This window comes from Haematobia irritans, chromosome 5 (assembly GCF_050003625.1).
Source record: "Haematobia irritans isolate KBUSLIRL chromosome 5, ASM5000362v1, whole genome shotgun sequence".
Taxonomy (NCBI): domain Eukaryota; kingdom Metazoa; phylum Arthropoda; class Insecta; order Diptera; family Muscidae; genus Haematobia; species Haematobia irritans.
The window spans coordinates 35,922,941-35,944,037 of NC_134401.1; the positions used below are offsets into that span (position 1 = coordinate 35,922,941).

Consider the following 21,097-nt stretch of genomic DNA (forward strand, 5'->3'; position numbering starts at 1 on the left):
ATCACGCTAACTTCCGAACGAAACAAGCTATCGACTTGAAACTTGGCACAAGTAGTTGTTATTGATGTAGGTCGGATGGTACACGCAAAAAAAAACGTTTGGAAAACGTGTACCGAAAACGTTTTTCTTTTGTTACAGTTTTTTGAATTGCTTCGAAAAATTTAAACTTTTATCACCAAAAAAATTCGTTTGTTACAAAATTTTTATTTTTTCAATAAAAAAAGTTATATTTGAAACAACAACACAGTCTATTTCGTTTATATCAAACACTGTTCTTTTCTGACTTTAGGTCCTTAATAAGACACATTTTACAGTTCAAAATTTAATATAGTACAGTGTAATGTTTAACATTTTTTCGGAATCTCTCGAACATATCTGGAATAAATGTACAAAAAAAAAACAAAAAAAAAACTTTGGTCGAAGCAGAGATCGAACCCACGACCCTTGGCATGCAAGTCAGACGTAGCAACCACTGCTCCACGGTGCCAAACTAAATGTTTGTTTCTGTTAAATAAACTTTGTTTATTCGGTTCGTGGGCGCCGCAAGCTATGCTATATAAATATAACTTATATGGATAATTATCTATTGATGACCATAACAGGTACATAGCTCAGTGGTTAGTGTGTTGGCTTACAAAGTGCATGGTCCGCGGTTCGATTCTCCGTCCAGGCGAAGGGTAAAAAAATTTAAAAATTTATAAAATCGTATAATTTCTTCTACATTGTTGGTATTACAGGAAAAGGTGTTAGGAACTAAAAAACCTCGTGGATGTGAGAAAGATGTGAGGGAAAATGCAATTACCAAGAAAACAATGTTTTTTTTTTTTGAGTTAGTCTTTATGAAATTGTTTTTACATCCTGGAAAAGAATAAACGTTTATCACAAAAAGTATATACTTTTCTTCCAAAACCACTTCCTTACAGCGAAAAGCAAATGAGAAACGAACTTTGTTTGTCTAAAATTTCGTTTGGGAGGAAAGAATTATTTTTTTGCGTGTATAGAAAATGTGCCATATCGGTCCCCGATTTGGCTTGCGGAGCCTCTAAGAGAAGCAAATTGCATCCGATCCGGCTGAAATTTGGTACATGGTATTAGTATGCGGTCTCTAACAACCATGCAAAAATCGGTCCATAATTATATATAGGCCCCATATAAACCGATCCCCCGATTTGGCTTGCGGAGCCTCTAAGAGAAGCAAATTTCATCCGATCCGGCTGAAATTTGGTACATGGTGTTGGTATATGTTCTCTAATGACCATGCAAAAATTGGTTCACATCGGTCCATAATTATATATAGCCCCCATATAAGCCGATCCCCAGATTTGACCTCCGGAGCCTCTTATAGGAGCAAAATTCATCCGATCCGGTTGAAATTGGGTACGTGGTGTTAGTATATGGTCTCTAACAACCATGCAAGAATTGGTCCATATCAGTCCATAGTTATATATAGCCCCCATAAAATCGACAAACATATATCTTTTCCTATGCCACTGTCAAATCATCGATTTGAATTCAGTTGGCTGGGTTTATTTTGAGCGTGCTTCCTCTTCTTTTTCCATTCTTTTTGTTTTGTTATTGTTGGTTTTATTCTTTAAGCATTGTTGTTTTTTTATTGCAGCTTAAGCCTTTTTTCGGAGGGTTCAAGTGTGCTTTATTGTTGGGTTTAATGAACTGCCTGAATTTATTCTGATAATTGGTTGATAGTTTTGTTGCAAGTAGAGGATGCTGGTGAGGAATGTGGTAATTCCGAAATTACAAAAATATCATTGGAAATAAAATTTTGATAAACATTTTCTATAGTAATAAATTTTCGACAAAATTTTCTATAGTAATACAATTTTGACAAAATTTTCTATAGAAATAAAATTATGACAAAATTTTCTACAGAAATAACATTTTGCCAAAATTTTCTTAAGAAATAAAATTTTGACAAAATTTTCTATAGAAATAAAATTTTGACAACATTTTCTATAGAAATAAAATTGTGATAAAATTGTCTATAGAAATAAAATTTTGACAAAATTTTCTATAGAATTTAAAATTTTGACTAAATTTTCTATAGAAATAAAATTTTGATAAAACTTTCTACAGAAATAAAATTTTGACAAAATTTTCCGGAGAACTCAATTTTTGATTAAATTTTGTATAGAAATAAAATTTTGACAAAATTTTCTATAGAAATAAAATTTTGACAAAACTTTCTATAGAAATAAAATTTTTACAAAATATTTTATAGAAATAAATCTTGACAAGATTTTCAATAGAAAAAAAGTTTGACCCATTGCTTCAGGTTTACTGGCTCTCCCATAGATTTAAGCTTAAGTTCTGCTTCTATTTTTTGTACCAAGCCATATGCATTAGTTCCGCATATTGCGGTTTTACGAAACGCCATTGAACTTTTCCAGTAAAAAGCAACCCTCAGCAACTTTGAAACATAAATAAACACTTAAGATTATTATGTATATGTAGTACAGGAACGTGGTTGAGACTTTGGTTTAATTGCAATATTGTTTATGTTGAAAATGTTGTTGAAGTACTATGTCATCGTTTTGTTTCCATTGAGACGACCCTGTAGCAACCATAAGATGTCTTAAAAAATAACGATTCATAATTAAGAATGTTTTGCATATGTGCAATGCACCATTTGTTGCTTCCATTTCGATTCAGGGTCTTCGTATTTTATTTTCTTCGTCTCCACACTTCTGGAACAACTAATTAACCAGCTGCATAGCCCATACAAATATACAGTTTCTTTTCTTCTTTTTTACGAAACTTCATTAAGAAACTTGTGAGGCAAATGCACCAGAATACTGCATTTAATTATTAGCCCTGGAAATTTATGGTGGAAAGGCATGAATCAGTGAGTCTTTGTTTTTTTTTTTGTCTCCCTTAGTGATGAAACGAAATGGCTGATAGAGAGTAACACTAAGCTTTGAGGAATTATGCCATAAAACATCAAGTTCAAAATCTAATATGGCATCAAACGAAATCCAAAAATCTTATGGTGAAATGTAAAAATGGCAGTACAGCAATAACTTTAAATGTGCCATAACAAAACTACTGAACTGTAGCAGCCATCGATGAGAGCATATTAATTAATTTAGAAATAGAATGAAAATCACTGAACTATGAAAATTATAAGAATGAAGAAAATTTTATCAAAATTTTATTTCTATAGATTATTATTCCAAAGTTTTATTTCTATAGACAATTTTGTTAAAATTTTATTTCTATAGAAAATTTTGTCAAAACTTTATTTCTATAGAAAATTTTGTCAAAATTTTATTTCTATAGAAAATTTTTTCTAAAATTTATTTTTATAGAAAATTATGTCAAAATTTTATTTCTATATTTTTGTCAAGCTTTTATTTCTATAGAATATTATTCCAAAGTTTTATTTCTATAGACAATTTTATCAAAATTTTATTTCTATAGACAATTTTATCAAAATTTTATTTCTATAGAAAATTTTCTCAAGATTTTATATCTATAGAAAATGTTCTCAAAATGTTATTTCTATAGAAAATTTTCTCAAGATTTTATTTCTGTAGAAAATTTTCTCAAGATTTTATTACTATAAAAAAAATTTGACAAAATTTTATTTCTATAGAAATTTTTTCAAAATTTTATTTCTATAGAACATTTTGTCAAAATTTTATTACTATAGAAAATTTTTTGTAAACATTTTATTTCCAATGATATTTTTGTAAAAATTTTGTTTTTATAGAAACTTTCGTCAAAATTTTATTTCTATAGAAAATTTTGTGAAAATTTCTTTTCTATAGAAAGTTTTGTGAAAATTTTATTACTATAGACAATTTTGTCAAAGATTTTTTTTTGTCAAAATTTTATCCCTATAGAAAATTTTGTCAAAATTGTATTTTTATAGAAAATTTTATTAATTTTTTTTTAATTTAATTTATTTTACAAAATGTTTTTCTACAGAAAATTTTGTCGAAATTTTAATCCTATAGAAAATTTTGCCAAATTTTAATTTCCATAGAACATTTTGTCAAAATTTTATTTTTATAGAAAATTTTATAATTTTTTTTTTAATTTTACTTATTTTACAAAATGTTTTTCTACAGAAAATTTTGTCAAAATTTTAATCCGATAGAAAATTTTGACAAAATTTAATTTTCATAGAAAATTTTGTCAAAATTTTATTTCTATAGAAAATTTTCTTAAAATTTTAATTCTATAGAAAATTTTGCCAAATTTTATTTCTATAGAAAATTTTGTCAACATTTTATTTCTATGGAAAATTTTGTCGAAATTTCACTTTTATAGACAATTTTTTCAAAATTTTATTTCTATAGAAAATTTTCTTAAAATTTTAATTCTATAGAAAATTTGCCAAATTTTATTTCTATAGAAAATTTTATAAAAATTTTATTTCTATGGAAAATTTGAAAATTTCACTTCTATAGACAATTTTTTCAAAATTTTATTTCTATAGAAAATTTTTTGCTAAAATTTATTTTTAAAAATTTATTTTGTAAAAATTTTATTTTTATAGAAAATTTTTTTAAAATTGTATTTCTATAGAAAATTTTGTCAAAATTTTATTTCTATAGAGCATTTTGTCAAAATTTTATTTCTATAAAAATCATTTTGTCAACATTTTATTTATAGAAAATTTTGTCAATTTTTTTTATTCTGTCAAAATATTTTCCTATAGAAAATTTTGTCAAAATTTTATTCCTATAGAAAAATTTGTCAAACTGTCATTTTGATAGAAAATTTTGTCAAAATTTTATTTCTATAGAAAATTTTGTCAAAATTTTATTCTGTCAAAATGTTTTATTTGTGTAGAAAATTTTGTCAAAAATTTTTTTCCCATAAAAAATTTTGTCAAAATTTTATTTCTTAGTAGATTTTGTCAAAATTTTATTTCTATAGAAAATTTTGTCAAGATTTTATTTCTGTAGAAAATTTTGTCAAAATTTTTTTCTTAGAAAATTTTGTCAAAATTTTATTTCTATAGAAAATTTTGTCAAAATTTTATTTCTATAGAAAAATTTGTCAAAATTTTATTTCTATAGAAAATTTTTTCCAAATTTTATTTCTATAGAAAATTTTTTTCAAAAATTCATTTCTTTAGAAAATTTTGTCAAAATTTTATTGCTATAGAAAATTTTGTAAAAATTTTATTTCTATAGAAAATATTTTGTCAAAATTTTATTTCTATAGAAAATTTTCTCAAAATGTCTTTCTATAGAAAATTTTACCAAAAATTTATTTCTATAGAACATTTTGCCAAAATTTTATTCCTATAGCAAATTTTGACAAAATTTGTTTTTCAATAGAAAATTGTTTTTAAATGGAAAATTTTATCAAAATTTAATTTCTATAGAAAATGTTGTCAAAGTTTTATTTCTATAGGAAATTTTCTTAACATTTTTATTCTATAGAAAATTTTGTCATAATTTTTTTTCTATAGAAAGTTTTGTCAACATTTTATTTCTATAGAAAATTTTGTCATAAGTTTTTGCTATAGAAAATTTTGTCATAATTGTTTTCTATAGAATATTTTGTCAACATTTTTTTCTATAGAAAATTTTGACAAAATTTTTTTCTATAGAATATTTTGTCAAAATTTTATTTCTAACCATGATGCGATGAATAGCAGTAGCATATCATTAACCATACTGGAATGGAAAAGGATTATCAACGATTACATAGAACTCGATGGGGGTATATGTATCTCAGAAGCTTATACCATATATAGAAAACTAGTATAACCCCTACGATTAAGCTTCCAACCATATCGAACACATTATACCTTCTGATTTTTGTTGTGTATTTTCGTGATATTGATCATTGCCGTCACCAATATCACCACCTCCATCACTACCCCCCTTTGCCCTTTGAGAGGGTGCCTCCGATTTTAGTGCTTGCTTATAATGTTTCGTTGGCTTCAGAAGTAAATAGTTCGACGTTTTATTCTTTGATGGCAAAGGCTCCCCTTGGGTGACATCCGCTTGCAATTTATGATCAGCAACCAATTTTTTTGGTTGCTGTTTGGATTTCGTGGCATTAGGAACCATTACAGCGGCAGGAATATTAGATTTTTCTTTAGTTTTTAGACTCGTTTTGCCTTTGGTTACTTTATTCTGAATGTTGTTATTACAGCTGGAAGTGATTGTGGTGGAACTGATGGATGTTGTCAACTTTTCACCTATCGAACGGATATCTGGCATTTCAATTTCGCAATTCTTTATGGATTCTGAAGCTGTAAGATGTGGATCGTCTTCCTCGTCTTCTTCTTCAATTTTTATCGTTGATACTGGTAATGGGGGATTAGATGTTGGAATTTTGTCTGTTGTTTGTGCTTCACTATTAATGACTGGGGATATTAATGTTGTAGGAGATGTTACTGGAACTCTGCTAGATTCATCCAATATTGATGCTTCATTAATATTTCCTGTTGATTTCGTAGTAGTTGTTGGTGTTGTTGATGTTGAATTGCTGCATATTAAATTAAGAAGATTGGGGTTTTGGGGTTTTAGGTTTCAAAGGTGATCATGATGATGATATTCTAGCAAAGGAACAAACTTGGAACAAACTGTCTATGCTAATTTACAAAAAATAAACTCTCAAACTTTTGGTGTACTGGGTGTTCAGGGGTGGGTTGGTGTCTTTTAGATCAGAAGATAAAGAAAATTTGTTCTTTTGTTTTTCGGTGATTGTGTGGCAGAATCTACATAAACTAAATTTGCAATTCTAAATAAAATACGACAATAAAAATAAATCAAACAAAGATACAGGCAAGAATTCATTGTTTACCATTAACTGCAAGTGCATCAACAAAAAGTCTTCTAGATTCGCAAGTTGTTATTCATATCTTTAGCTTAAGCCAGTTAAGCTTTTCAAATTTACTGTTTTTGTTTTGTCTGACTTACCTTTCACTTGTAATGGAAGATGTCATGGACATGGACATTAAACTGGTATCCTGTGATTTATTTCCTATTTTCAATGATTTAGGGCTATCCTCATTTTCATCACCCCCGGTGCCGGAATATTTATCGCGATTTATAGATCGTTTTGTCCTGAAAGATGTAAAAAAATTATTTATAAAAGGTAAAACAAAATATAACGATTGCCGAATATATAGAAATAAATTATAAATGTCAAATTAAATTGAAATTGAAATACACAATGGAAAAAATAAAATTTCGAAAGACTAATCATATTCTAAAACTGAGCCCAAAATGCATTTTAAATTTTAATAAAATTTTGTATAGAAATAAAATTTTAATAAAATTGTGTATAGATATAAAATTTTGAGCAAAGTTTCTATAGAAATAAAATTTTAATAAAATTTTCTATTGAATTAAATTTTTCTCAAAATTTTCTTTAGAAATAAAATTTTGACAAAACTTTCTATAGAAATAAAATTTTTGAGAAAATTTTCAATAGAAATAAAATTTTGACAAAATTTTCTATAGAAATAAAATTTTGACAAAATTTTCTATAGAAATCAAATTTTGACAAAATTTGCTATACAAATGAAATTTTCACAAAATTGTCTATAGAAATAAAATTTTGACAAATTTTCTATAGAAACAAAATTGTGAGAAATAAAATTTTGACAAACATAGTTTGTACCAAAAATGGTAGATTTTTTACTGTTTCAAGATTGGTAGCATTCTTGATGTTTTTGAGAAAATTTTCTATAGAAATAGAAATTTTCAAAAAACTGTCTATAGTAATAAAATTTTCTAAGAAATAAAATTTTGAGAAAATTTTCTTTAGAAATGAAATTTTCAGAAAACTTTCTATGGTAAAGAAATTTTGAGAAAACTTTCTATAGAAATAAATTTGTGAGAAAATTTTCTATAGAAATAAAATTTTGAAAAAATTTTCTATAGAAATAAAATTTTAAGAAAATTTTCTATAGAAATAATATTTTTGTTAAAATTTTCTGTAGAAATAAAATTTTGAGGAAATTTTCTATAGAAATAAAATTTTTGAGAAAATTTTCTATAGAAATAAAATTTTTGAGAAAATTTTCTATAGAAATAAAATTTTGAGAAAATTTTCTATAGAACTAAAAGTTTGAGAAAATTTTCTTTAGAAATAAAATTTTTGAGAAATTTTTCTATAGAAATAATATTTTGAGAAAATTTACTATAGAAATAAAATTTTGAGAAAATTTTCTATATTTTGTATAGAAATAAAATTTTGAGAAATTTTTCTATAGAAATAAAATTTTGACAAAACTTTCTATAGAAATAAAATCTTGACCAAATTTTTTATTGAAATAACATTTTAACAAAATTTTCTATAGAAAAAAATTTTTGAGAAAATTTTCTATAAAATAAAATTCTGAGAAAATTTTATATAGAAAATTTTGAGAAATTTTATATAGAAAATTTTGAAAAAAAAAATAAAATTTTTGAAAAAAAATTATACAGCAATAAAATTTTCAGAAAATGTTCTATAGAAATAAAATTTTGACAAAGTTTGCTATAAAAATAAAATCTTGACCAAATTTTCTAAAGAAATAAAATTTTTGAGAAAATTTTCTAAAAAAAAAAAAATTTTGAGAAAGTTTTCTATAAAAAAAAATTGAGAAATTTTTCTTTAGAAATACAATTTTGAGAAAGTTTTTTTTTATAGAAATAAAATTTTGACAAAATTTTCAATAGAAATAAAATTTTGAGAAAAGTTTCTATAGAAATAAAATTTTGAGAAAATTTTCTATAGAAATAAAATTTTTGAGAAAATTTTCTATAAAAAAAAATTTGAGAAAATTTTCTTTAGAAATACAATTTTGAGAAAGTTTTTTATACAAATAAAATCTTGACCAAATTTTCTATTGAAATAACATTTTGACAAAATTTTCTATAGAAATAAATTTTTGAGAAAATTCTCTATAGAAATAAAATTTTTTAGAAAATTTACAATAGAAATAAAATTCTGAGAAAATCTTCTATAGAAATACAATTTTTGAGAAAATTTTTAATAGAAATAAAATTTTGATTAAATTTTCTATAGAAATAAAATTTTCAATAGAAATAAGATTTTGAGAAAAGTTTCTATAGAAATAAAATTTTGAGAAAATTTTCTAGAGAAATAAAATTTTTGAGAAATTTGTCTATAGAAGTAATATTTTGAGAATATTTTCTATAGAAATAATATTTTGAGAAAATTTTCTATAGAAATAAAATTTTGAAAAAATTTCTATAGAAATAAAATTTTGACAAAATTTTCTATAGAAATAAAATTTTGACAAAATTTTCTATAAAAATAAAATCTTGAACAAATTTTCTATAGAAATAAAAATTTTTGTGAAAATTTTCTATAGAAAAAAATTTTTGAGAAAATTTTCTATAGAAATAAAATTTGTGAGAAAATTTTCTATAGAAATAAATTTTTGAGAAAATTTTCTATAGAAATAAAATTTGTGAGAAAATTTTCTATAGAAATAAATTTTTGAGAAAATTTTCTATAGAAATAAAATTTGTGAGAAAATTTTCTATAGAAATACATTTTTGAGAAAATTTTCTATAAAAATAAAATTTTGGGAAAATTTTCTGAAGAAATAAAATTTTTGAGAAAATTTTCTATAGGAATAAAATTTTGAGAAAGTTTTCTACAGAAATAAAATTTTGAGAAAATTTTCTATATCTATAATTTTAATACAATTTTCTATAGAAATCAAATTTTGATAAAATTTTCTATTGAAATAAAATTTTGAACAAAAATTTGAAATTTTGAGAAAAATTTCTATAGAAATAAAAATTTGACAAAATTTTCTATAGAATTAAAATTTTGACAAAATTTTCTACAAAAATAAAATCTGGACTAAATTTTCTATAGAAATAAAATTGTTTATAAAATTTTCTATAGAAATAAATTTTTGAGAAAATTTTCTATAGAAATAAAATTTGTGAGAAAATTTTCTATAGAAATACAGTTTTGAGAAAATTTTCTATAGAAATAAAATTCTGAGAAAATCTTCTATAGAAATAAAGTTTTTGAGAAAATTTTCTCTGGAAACAAAATTTTTGAGAACATTTTCTATAGAAATAAAATTCTGAGAAAATTTTTTATAGAAATACAATTTTGAAAAAATTTTCTATAGAAATAAAATTTTGACACAATAGAAATACAATTTTCTATAGAAATACAATTTTGGAAAATTTTCTATAGAAATAAAAGACTGAGAAAATTTTCTATAGAAATAAATTTTGAGCAAATTTAAAAAATAAAATTTTGGGAAAATTTTCTGTAGAAATAAAATTTTTGAGAAAATTTTCTATAGGAATAAAATTTTGAGAAAGTTTTCTACAGAAATAAAATTTTGAGAAAATTTTCTATATCTATAATTTTAATGCAATTTTCTATAGAAATCAAATTTTGATACAATTTTCTATTGAAATAAAATTTTGAACAAAAATTTGAAATTATGAGAAAAATTTCTATAGAAAAAAAATTTGACAAAATTTTCTATAGAAATGAAATTTTGAGAAAATTTTCTATAGAAATAAAAATTTGACAAAATTTTCTACAAAAATAAAATCTGGACTAAATTTTCTATAGAAATAAAATTTTTTAGAAAATTTTCTATAGAAATAATTTTTTGAGAAAATTTTCTATAGAAATTAAATTTTGAGAGAATTTTCTATAGAAATAAAATTCTAAGAAAATTATAGAAATAAAATTTTTGAGTAAATTTTCTATAGAAATAAAATTTTTGAGTAAATTTTCTACAGAAATAAAATTTTTGAGAAAATATTTTATAGAAATACAGTTTTGAAAGAATTTTTTATAGAAATAAAATTTTGACAAAATTTTCTAACTTTGTAAGATGACTTGAACCCTTTAAATCCTGGGCACCTCATGGAATAACTTCGGCCAGTTTGACACATTGCATTAACTAGTTGCCTTCATTGAAGACTATCTATCTCTCGAAGAAAAAGGAACAATGTCCACCCGCGTTCAATAATAAATGCCTTCTGAGAAGCAAATTTCTAACAAGAAACTAAAGATCTGCGAATCTCTGTATGGAAAAAATTAGAAAAGTATTTTGTATAAATTCGACTTACTTCAAACATGGCGCTCGATATTTCGTCCTCGCCTCCAAGCGAGCTTTTGCCACATTTTCTTCGGTTTTATTAGAGGCTTGTTGTTTAATAGCAGCCTGTAGAGCTTTCTCTTTACACCACTCAACGTGACGATCATAGGCTTTCAGACCAAAACAGCGATCACAATGGGGACATTGTTCGGAAGGTAATGTAGTTTGCATGGGACCACGTCGTGTTAGAGAACGTTCTGAGGAGCGTAAACGATCGCGGCTAAAATTACTGGAAGTTGTCATGCCATCATTGGCTGACGATGTGGACAATTTTCTCATTGAAGATCGGGCCGTAGCACGAATAAATTCTTCTGTGGGTTTTTTGCGTTGCATAATGGGTGAGGCAATCTGAAAAAAATGTAAAAGGGTCCATATTACGAATATACATATTTCTAATATTAACGGAATGGTAATGAAATCCAATAGGTTTTGATCTCTACTTACCGATTGTTGTGGATTTGGAGAATGCCCTCTTTCACTTCTAGTCCTTGTCAAGGTGATACTTGAACTTTTTTCTGGTAAACCGAAATTTTTCGGTAACGGATATGTTGCCAATTCTGTTCCTTCTCTCCGTTGGCGTGAGGAATCGAATATGTTACGCCTTTTTGTGGCCATTTTCTCACATATGCCCACATGTTTACGCAGTGTTACTGGATTGAACGTCCGCGAACAAATAGGACATGGAGCCAGCTGAATGCTGACTGAAGGATCTGGTGTTTCGGTAGGCGTTGTGGTAATGTAACTATTAACTGGAAATAGGAAAAAAATTGATATTTCAAAATAAACGATTTGAATAAATTGCTATATTAGATTCCTTTTAAATTGTCAAACTATATTTATGGTTGACTTGTTTTGTGTTAAAATTAAGTTGTATATGATATAAAAAGTAAGAAACAAGAGAAAAAAAACTTCTTTTTCAAGCACAATCCAACGAAACGTGGAATTATATGACATGTCCTTATTTTTGGGAGAAACTAATTGATTAATGTGCCTCATATAGCCAAACTCTATATACAAAAATATCATCGTTGATTACCATTATAAAGAAAAGGTCACGGTTGATAACTTTTCCCATACGAAAACATCATCGTTGATGACTTTTCTATAGGAAAATGTCATCGTTGATAACTTTTCTACAGGAAAATGTTATGATTGATGACTTTTCTACATGAAAACATCGTTGATGTCTTTCCCATGCTAAAACATCATCGCTGATGACTTTTCTATAGGAAAACGTCATGGTTGATGACTTTCTTACACGAAGACATCTTCCGATGTCTCTTTGATACGAAAACATATCCGTTGATGACTTTTCTATACAAAACTGTTATGAACTGATGGCTTTTTCATACTAAAACATTATCATTAATGACTTTTCTACAGGAAAGTGTCATAGTTGATGACTTTTCTAAACTAAGACATCTTCGCTGATGTCTTGTCCATACGAAAACATCATCGTTGATGACTTTTTTTATAAGAAAATGTCATTGTTGATGACTTTTCTGTGGGAAAAGGTCATGATTGATGAGTTTTCTATACGAAAACATTTTCGTTGATGACTTTCGTATGCGAAATGATTATCGTTAATGACTTTTCTATACGATAACACCATAGTTGATGAATTTTCCATACGAAATAATCATCGTTGATGACTTTTCTATACAAAAATATCATCGTTGACGACCTTCCTATACAAAAATATAAACGTTGATGACTTTTCTATTCGAAATGATTATCGTTAATGACTTTTATATACGATAACACCATAGTTGATGAATTTTCCACACGAAATAATCATCGTTGATGACTTTCCTATTCAAAAATATAGTCGTTGATGACTTTTCTATACGAAATTATTATCGTTGAAGATTTTTCTATACAAAAACATCATAGCTGATGGCTTTTCTATACGAAAAGAACATTGTAGATGATTTTCTAAACGAAAAGAGCATAATTAATGAGTTTTCCATACGAAATGATCATCGTTGATGACTTTTCTATTCGGGAAGATTATTGTTGAATATTTTTCTATACAAATATATCATTGTTGAGGACTTTTCTATATGCAAACATACCGTTGATGACGTTTCCATACGAAAAGATCTTCTTTGATAACTTTTCGATTTAAAAAGATCATAGTGATGACGGTTCCATGCGAAAAAAAATCCTGGTTGATGACTTTTCAATGCGAAATGATTATCGCTAATTATTTTTCTATACGCAACCATCGTCTTTGATGAGTTTTCTACATGAAAATGTCATGGTTGATAACTTTTCTATGGGAAAATGTAATGGTTGTTGACTTTTCCATACGAAAACATCATCGTTGATGACTTCTCTATAAGAAAATTTAATCGTTGATGACTTTTCTGCAGGAAAATTTCATGGTTGATTCTACACGGAAACATCTTCGTTGACGTCTTTTCTATAGAAAAAATTTATGGTTGATGACTTTTCTATACAAAAAATATCTTCTTTGATGATTTGTCCATTCGAAAAGATCATCGTTGATGACTTTGCTACACAAAAATATCACCTTTGATGACTGTTCTGTCCGAAAACCGTTGATCGTTGATGTCTCTTGCATACGAAAAGGCTGTTCAATGCAAAAACATCATCGATGATGACTTTTTTTTTACGAAACCATCACCGTTAATTACTTTTCCATACGAAAACATTATAGTTTTTATACGAAAACATCTTTGTTGATGACTTTTCTATACAAAATTATCATCGTGGACTACTTTTCTATACAAAAATATCATTATTGATGTCTTTTGCCATACGAAAAGAACATTGTTGATTACTTTTCTAAACAAAATGTCATCGTTGATGAGTTTTCTCTGCGAATACATCATTTTTGATGACTTTTCCGTACAAAACCATCATCTTTGATGACATTTCTATAGAAAAATGTCATGATTGATGGCTAAAACACCATCGTTGATGACTTTTCTATAGGAAAATGTCATGGTTGATGACTTTTCTATACGAAGACATCTTCGCTAACGTCTTTTCTATACGAAAACATCATCGTTGATGACTTTTCTATACGAAAAAATTGCCGCCGCATATACATTCACATTTCCTAAAACTGTTCTTGCAAAAAACACTATATCCATATACGAAACATTCATCCTATTCTCTAGGAAAACGTCATAGTTGATGGCTTTCTTATACGAAGACATCTTCGCTGATGTCTTTTCGATGCGAAAACATCATCGTGGGTGACTTGTGACTCTATACAAAACTGTTATGGTTGATGAATTTTCTATACGAAAACGTCTTTGTTGATGGCTTTTCCATACGAAAACATTATAATTGATGACTTTTCTATAGGAAAGTGTCATGGTTGATGACTTTTCTATACGAAGACATCTTCGCTGATGTCTTTTCCATACGAAAACTTCATCGTTGATGACGTTTCTATAAGAAAATGTTATCGTTGATGACTTTTCTACAAGAAAATATCATGGTTGATGACTTTTCTACACGGAAACATCTTCGTTGATGTCTTTTCTATAGAAAAATTTTATGGTTGATGACTTTTCTATACGAAAATATCTTCGTTGATGAGTTTTCCATTCGAAATGATCATCGTTGATTACTTTTCTACACAAAAATATCACCTTTGATGACTACACAAAAATATCATCGTTGATGTCTCTTGCATACGAAAACATCATCATTGAAGGTTGTTCAATGCAAAAACATCATCGATGATGACTTTTCTTTACGAAACCATCACCGTAGCTTTTCCATACAAAAACATTATGGTTTTTATACGAAAACATATTCGTTGATGACTTTTCTATATAAAAATATCATCGTTGACGACTTTAAAACGAAAATATCATTATTGATGTCTTTTGCCATACGAAAAGATCATCGTTGATTACTTTTCTAAACAAAAATATCATCGTTGGTAAGTTTTCTATACGAAACCATCATCGTTGACAACTTTTCCTTACGAAACTATCATCTTTGATAACTTTTCTATAGGAAAATGTCATGATTGATGGCTAAAACACCATCGTCTATGACTTTTCTATACGAAAATGTCATGGTTGATAACTTTTCTATACGAAGACATCTTCGCTGACGTCTTTTCCATACGAAAACATCATTGTTGATGACTTTTCTATACAAAAAGATTGCCGCCGCATATACATCCACATTTCCTAGAACTGTTTTTGAAAAAACCACTATATCAATATACGAAATATTTATTTATTTTAGTCTATACAAAAGGATTATCGTTGATGACTTTTCTATACGAATACATCATCGTTGATGACGTTTCCATACGAAAACATCATCGTTGATGACTTTTTTCATACGAAAACATCATCGTTGATGAGTTTTCTATAGGAAGATGTCATCATTGATGAATTTTCTATACGAAAACATTTTCGTTGATATCTTTTCCATACGAAAATATCATCGTTGATGACTTTTCTATAGGAAAATGTTATGGTTGATGACTTTTCCATACGAAAACATCGTTGATGGCTTTTCATTACGAAAACATCACCGACGATGACTTTTCCATAAAAACACATTATCGTTGATGACTTTTCTATAGGAATATGTCATCATTGATGAATTTTCTATACGAAAACATCTTCGTTGTTGACTTTTCCATTCGAATTGATCATGGTTGATGACTTTTCTATACAAAAAAAATCGTCGTTGACGACTTTTCTATACGAAAACATAATCGTTGATGACTTTTCCATACTAAAAGATTATCGTTGATGAATTTTCGATAGGACAAGGTCATGGTTGATGAATTTTCTATGTAAAAACATTTTCGTTGATGACTTTTCAATAGGAAATTATCATCGTTTTTTACTTTTCTATTCGAAATGATCATCGTTGATTACTGTTCTATACAAAAATACCATCGTTGATAAATTTTCCATTAATATTGATGACTTTTTTCCATACAAAAAGATCCTCGTTGATCACTTTTCGATACAAAACTATCTTGGTTGATGACTTTTCCATGCAAAAAAATCCTGGTTGATGACATTTACTTAGGAAAAGATCATCGTTGATGACTTTTCTATACGAAAACATCATCGATAATAGATTTTCTATACGAAGCCATCATTGTTGATGACTTTTCCATACTAAAAGATTATCGTTGATGACTTTTCGATAGGAAAAGATCATTGCTGATGAATTTTCTATATAAAAACATTTTCGTTGATGACTTTTCAATAGGAAATGATCATCGTTGTTTACTATTTTATTCGAAATAATCATCGTTGATGATTGTTTTATAGAAAAATACCATCGTTGATCACTTTTACCTACGAACACATCACTGTTGATGTCTTTTTCCATGCGAAAATATCCTCGTTGATGACTTTTTGATACAAAAATATCATGGTTGATGACTTTTCCATGCAAAAAAAAAAAAAACAATCCTAGTGTAGAAAAAAAGATCATCATTGATGACTTTTCTGTATAAAATAATCATGTTTTATGATATTTTTTATAAGAAAAGATCATGGTTGATGACTTTTCTATACTAAAATACTATTTTTGATGGCCTTCTTTATCAAAAGATTGTCGTTGATGATTTTTCTATACAAAGAGATTATCGTTGACGACTTTTGTCTATGAAATGATGAATAATTTGTTGATGAATTCGACAACATCATAAAATAATATCGAAGTTTTCTCTAAGTATTTGAGATATTTATTGAGAATTTCTATAGAACATTTTTTCAAAAGTTGATTTTTACAGAAAATTTTGTCAAAATGTTATTTCTGTAGAAACTTTTGCCAAAATTTTATTTCTATAAAAAAATTTTTCAAAAAATTTTTTTTGTAGAAACTTGCCAAAATTGTATTTCTGTAGAAACTTTTGCCAAAATGTTATTTCTATAGAAAACTTTGTCAAAATTTTTTTTAGAAATTTTAATCTATTTAGTTACCAAAAATTCAATATCAATTTCACATTTGTGATGAACAAGGTTTCTCTAAAGGGTGATACGGTCAAAATTTGGTCAATATAAACTTGACGTATTTCTTTCAATTTTGCATTTAAAAAACCTGAACACCCCTCATTTTGAAGGTGTGTGTGTAGAATGTTGCTCCTATTTTAATTTTGGAATTCACTCTTCAGTTGTCAAAATGCCGTCCAAGCAAGAAGAGCAGCGTATCAAAATTTTGCTCGCGCATCGCGAAAATCCGAGCTACTCGCACGCAAAGCTGGCAAACTCGCTAAAAAATGCCAAATCAACCGTTTCAAATGTAATTAAAATGTTTGGGGAACGTTTGTCGACAGCCAGGAAGTCTGGATCGGGGGGAAATCGAAAACCGGAAGCCGCTGAGACGACAAAGAGAGTTGCCGGTAGTTTCAAGCGAAACCATAACCTCTCTCTCCGAGATGCCGCAAATAAGCTGGGCCGTATCTAACCGTGCATCGAGCCAAAAAACGAGCCGGACTATCGACTTACAAGAAGGTAGTGACTCCAAATCGCGATGATAAACAAAATACGACGGTCAAAGCGCGATGCCGGAGGCTGTACACGACGATGCTGACGAAGTTTGACTGCGTGGTAATGGACGACGAAACCTACGTCAAAGCCGACTACAAGCAGCTTCCGGGAAAGGAGTTTTATACGGCAAAAGGAAGGGGAAAGGTAGCAGATATTTTCAAGCACATAAAACTGTCAACGTTCGCAAAGAAATATCTGGTTTGGCAAGCCATCTGTATCCGTGGCTTGAAAAGCAGCATTTTCATAGCTTCCGGGACTGTCAACCAAGAAATTTACGTGAAAGAGTGTTTGAATAAACGTCTTCTGCCTTTCCTGAAGAAACACGGTTGTTCCGTACTGTTTTGGCCGGATTTGGCATCTTGTCATTACGGTAAAAAGGCCATGGAGTGGTACGCCGCCAACAACGTGCAGGTCGTTCCCAAGGACAAGAACCCTCCCAACACGCCAGAGCTCCGCCCAATTGAGAAATACTGGGCTATTGTCAAGCGGAACCTAAAGAAGACCAAAAAAACTGCTAAGGACGAGCAGCAGTTCAAGGCAAACTGGCTTTCTGCGGCGAAGAAGGTGGACAAGGTGGCTGTACAAAATCTGATGGCAGGTGTCAAGCGTGAGGCCCGGCAATTCGGATTTGGAAAAGCGAAAGCCTAACTGAATATTTTTCCTGAATTTTATACAAATTGAACTTGAAAAAGAAATTTAATTTGATTTTTTAAATAAACGATTTCACCGATTTACACGCGATTTCCCTTGACCAAATTTTGACCGTATCACCCTTTATGTATTCGAGCTATTTATTGAAAACGTTAGTAAGAGAAAATTCTTGTAATATATTTCAGCGTCGTTGAGAATTTAAATGAATACTTTTGAGTAAGGTCTAAGCTTAGATTTTTAAAATTGATATGTATTGTTATTAAACAAATTATAAAGTAAGCTTGTGTCCTATAACATATATACGACGATTAGAAAACAAACCAATAAATATTATAATCAAAGAATGGAATGAAAAAACGACATCATAAATGATAATGAAGAACAATAAGTCAACAATGTCTTATCTGTAGCAATAATAAAATAAAACAAAAAATGATTTAAAATTAAATCTATTGAAATATTCATAGAGAAGAAAGTTAAACAACCAAAACAAACAATGACAAATTAATTATATATACAAAAAATCATTGAACTAAATGAAATTGAAAATAAACTTATATGCAAATGAAAGGTAGAAAATATCGTATCAATATGCTAAAAATCGCACAACAAAATGCCTAAAATGCATGTCTATTTAATCAAACAAAACTGCAAAAATTAGACAAAGCATGAAAAAATTAAAAAAAAAGTATGTGAAAGTCAATAATAATATTATGCCAGGCAATTCTTACAAAAAAAAAATCATACAACAATATTAAAAAAATTGCAACTAAAAAAATTACCAAGAGGATGATAATATATTTTTAATCTTTTTGGTTTGGTTTATGACTTTGTTTTAAATTAGATTGGAGTGCCCAAGTTTATTTCCAAGAGATAAACTCACTTGCAAAAACACTAAAGGCCTCTATGAGCAGAAGCAAACAAATTAGAGAAAAAGTGAATGTAGATTGCACTAAAAACAGTTGAAAAAAAAACTTTATTAGAAAAGTTAATACATTGTGATTATGCAAATTTCAGTAATGCAGCCAGCTTTCTTATCTTGTACATGATACAATAATTTAATGAATGGAGATACAAGTTTTGTATTAAATATAATTAGCTTCAACATCTAATGAAATGTTAATTAGGTAAAAATCATACCATTTAATAAAAACACTCGTAAATGTATGGTATGTATAGTCATAAACAGTAATAATGTCTTGAATTACAATTAAAGTATATAGGGTGATCATATTTCCCCGTTTCCACATCTATTTTCTTGGGTAACTCTGGTAAAAATCGTAAAGAATATAAAGTTAAGTTAGCATGAGTGATTTACTAAAACTAAGGTGAATTTATTTTTTGCAAGAAAAATCCTTAGTTATTCTTCTAAATGAAGTTCATCCCCTTTCAAGGTAATATTGGTTGAATTTCATTAGCGATCCTTCCAACTCAACCAAAAGTCCCAAAGTTTAAACTTCATTTTACATTTTGCCTTACCTCAGTAGACCTTCTCATTTATATCCACTTTATAGCTGTATTTGTCAACGCCTTGGATTTGGTAAACTATGCATTTAGCAACATCCAAATTAATGTAAAAACAAAACTGACAAACCGAAAGGTAGATAAGCATTCAGTATAAACAATCAGTAGCCTTGACATTATTATGCGTACAGTGGTTACACGAGAATCTTGCCTGTAGAAGATCAAGAAATATCCAAGGATATTTACCCGATACACAAAAATATCTCCAAAAAATTTACAATTAAAAAGTTGATTTGCCAAAATTTTATTTCTATAGAAAATATTGTCAATATTTTATTTCTATAGAAAATTTTAACAAAATATTATTTCTATAGAAATTTTTTCAAAATTTTCTTTCTCTAGGAAATTTTGTCAAAAATTTTATTTCTCTAGGAAATTTTATCAAAAATTTTATTTCTATAGAAAATTTTGTCAAAATTTTATTTCTAAAGAAAACTTTGTCAAAATTTTATTTCTATAGAAAAATTTGTCTAAATTTTATTTCTATAGAAAATTTTGTCAAAATTTTATTTCTATAGAAAATTTTGTGAACATTTTATTTCTATAGAAATTTTTGTCAACATGTTATTTCTATAGAAAATTTTGTCAAAATTTCATTTCTATAAAAAAATTTTGTCAAATTTGTTTTTCTATAGAAAATTTTATCAAAATTTTATTTCTATAGAAAATTCTGTCAAAATTTTATTTCTATAGAAAATTTTGTCAAAATTTTATTTCTATAGAAAATTTTGTCAAAATTTTATTTCTATAGAAAATTTTAACAAAATTTTATTTCTATAGAAATTATTTCAAAATTTTATTTCTATAGAAAATTTTGTCAAAATTGTATTTATATAGAAAATTTTGTAACAATTTTATTTCTATTGAAAATTTTGTCAAACTTGTATTTATCGATTTGCCAAAATTTTATTTCTATAGAAAATTTTGTCAAAATTTTATTTCTATAGAAAATTTTGTCAAAATTTTATTTCTATAGAAGATTTTGTCAACATTTTATTTCTATAGAAATTTTTGTCAAAATTTTATTTCTATAGAAAGTTGTGTCAAAATTTTATTTCTATAGAAAATTTAGTCAAAATTTTATTTCTGTAGAAAATTGTATCAAAATTTTATTTCTATAGAAAATTTCTATAGAAAATTGTATTAAAATTTTATTTCTAAAGAAAATTTTCTTAAAATTTTATATCTATAGAAAGTTTTTCAAACATTTTATTTCTATAGAAAATTTGTGAAAAGTTTATTTCTATAGAAATTTTGCTCAAAATATTATTTCTATAGAAAATTTTGTCAAAATGTTATTTCTATAGAAAATGTTGTCAAG

The 21,097-nt window shown here is 27.0% G+C and overlaps 1 protein-coding gene across 11 annotated transcripts in view; it reads right to left on the minus strand.

Moving 5' to 3' along the window:
• LOC142241983 (uncharacterized) overlaps positions 1-21,097 on the minus strand; it is a 214,788-nt gene that overhangs the window by 23,468 nt on the left and 170,223 nt on the right. For 10 of the 11 annotated variants that reach the window (XM_075313884.1, XM_075313885.1, XM_075313890.1 and 7 more), the window contains 4 exons: positions 11,531-11,835; positions 11,058-11,434; positions 6,906-7,052; positions 5,786-6,471 (listed from right to left, as the gene is read on the minus strand). In XM_075313884.1, coding sequence (XP_075169999.1) covers positions 5,786-6,471; positions 6,906-7,052; positions 11,058-11,434; positions 11,531-11,835 — 1,515 coding nt within the window. The remainder of the gene's footprint in view (positions 1-5,785; positions 6,472-6,905; positions 7,053-11,057; positions 11,435-11,530; positions 11,836-21,097) is intronic. The other variant, XM_075313892.1, reaches the window with a different exon arrangement.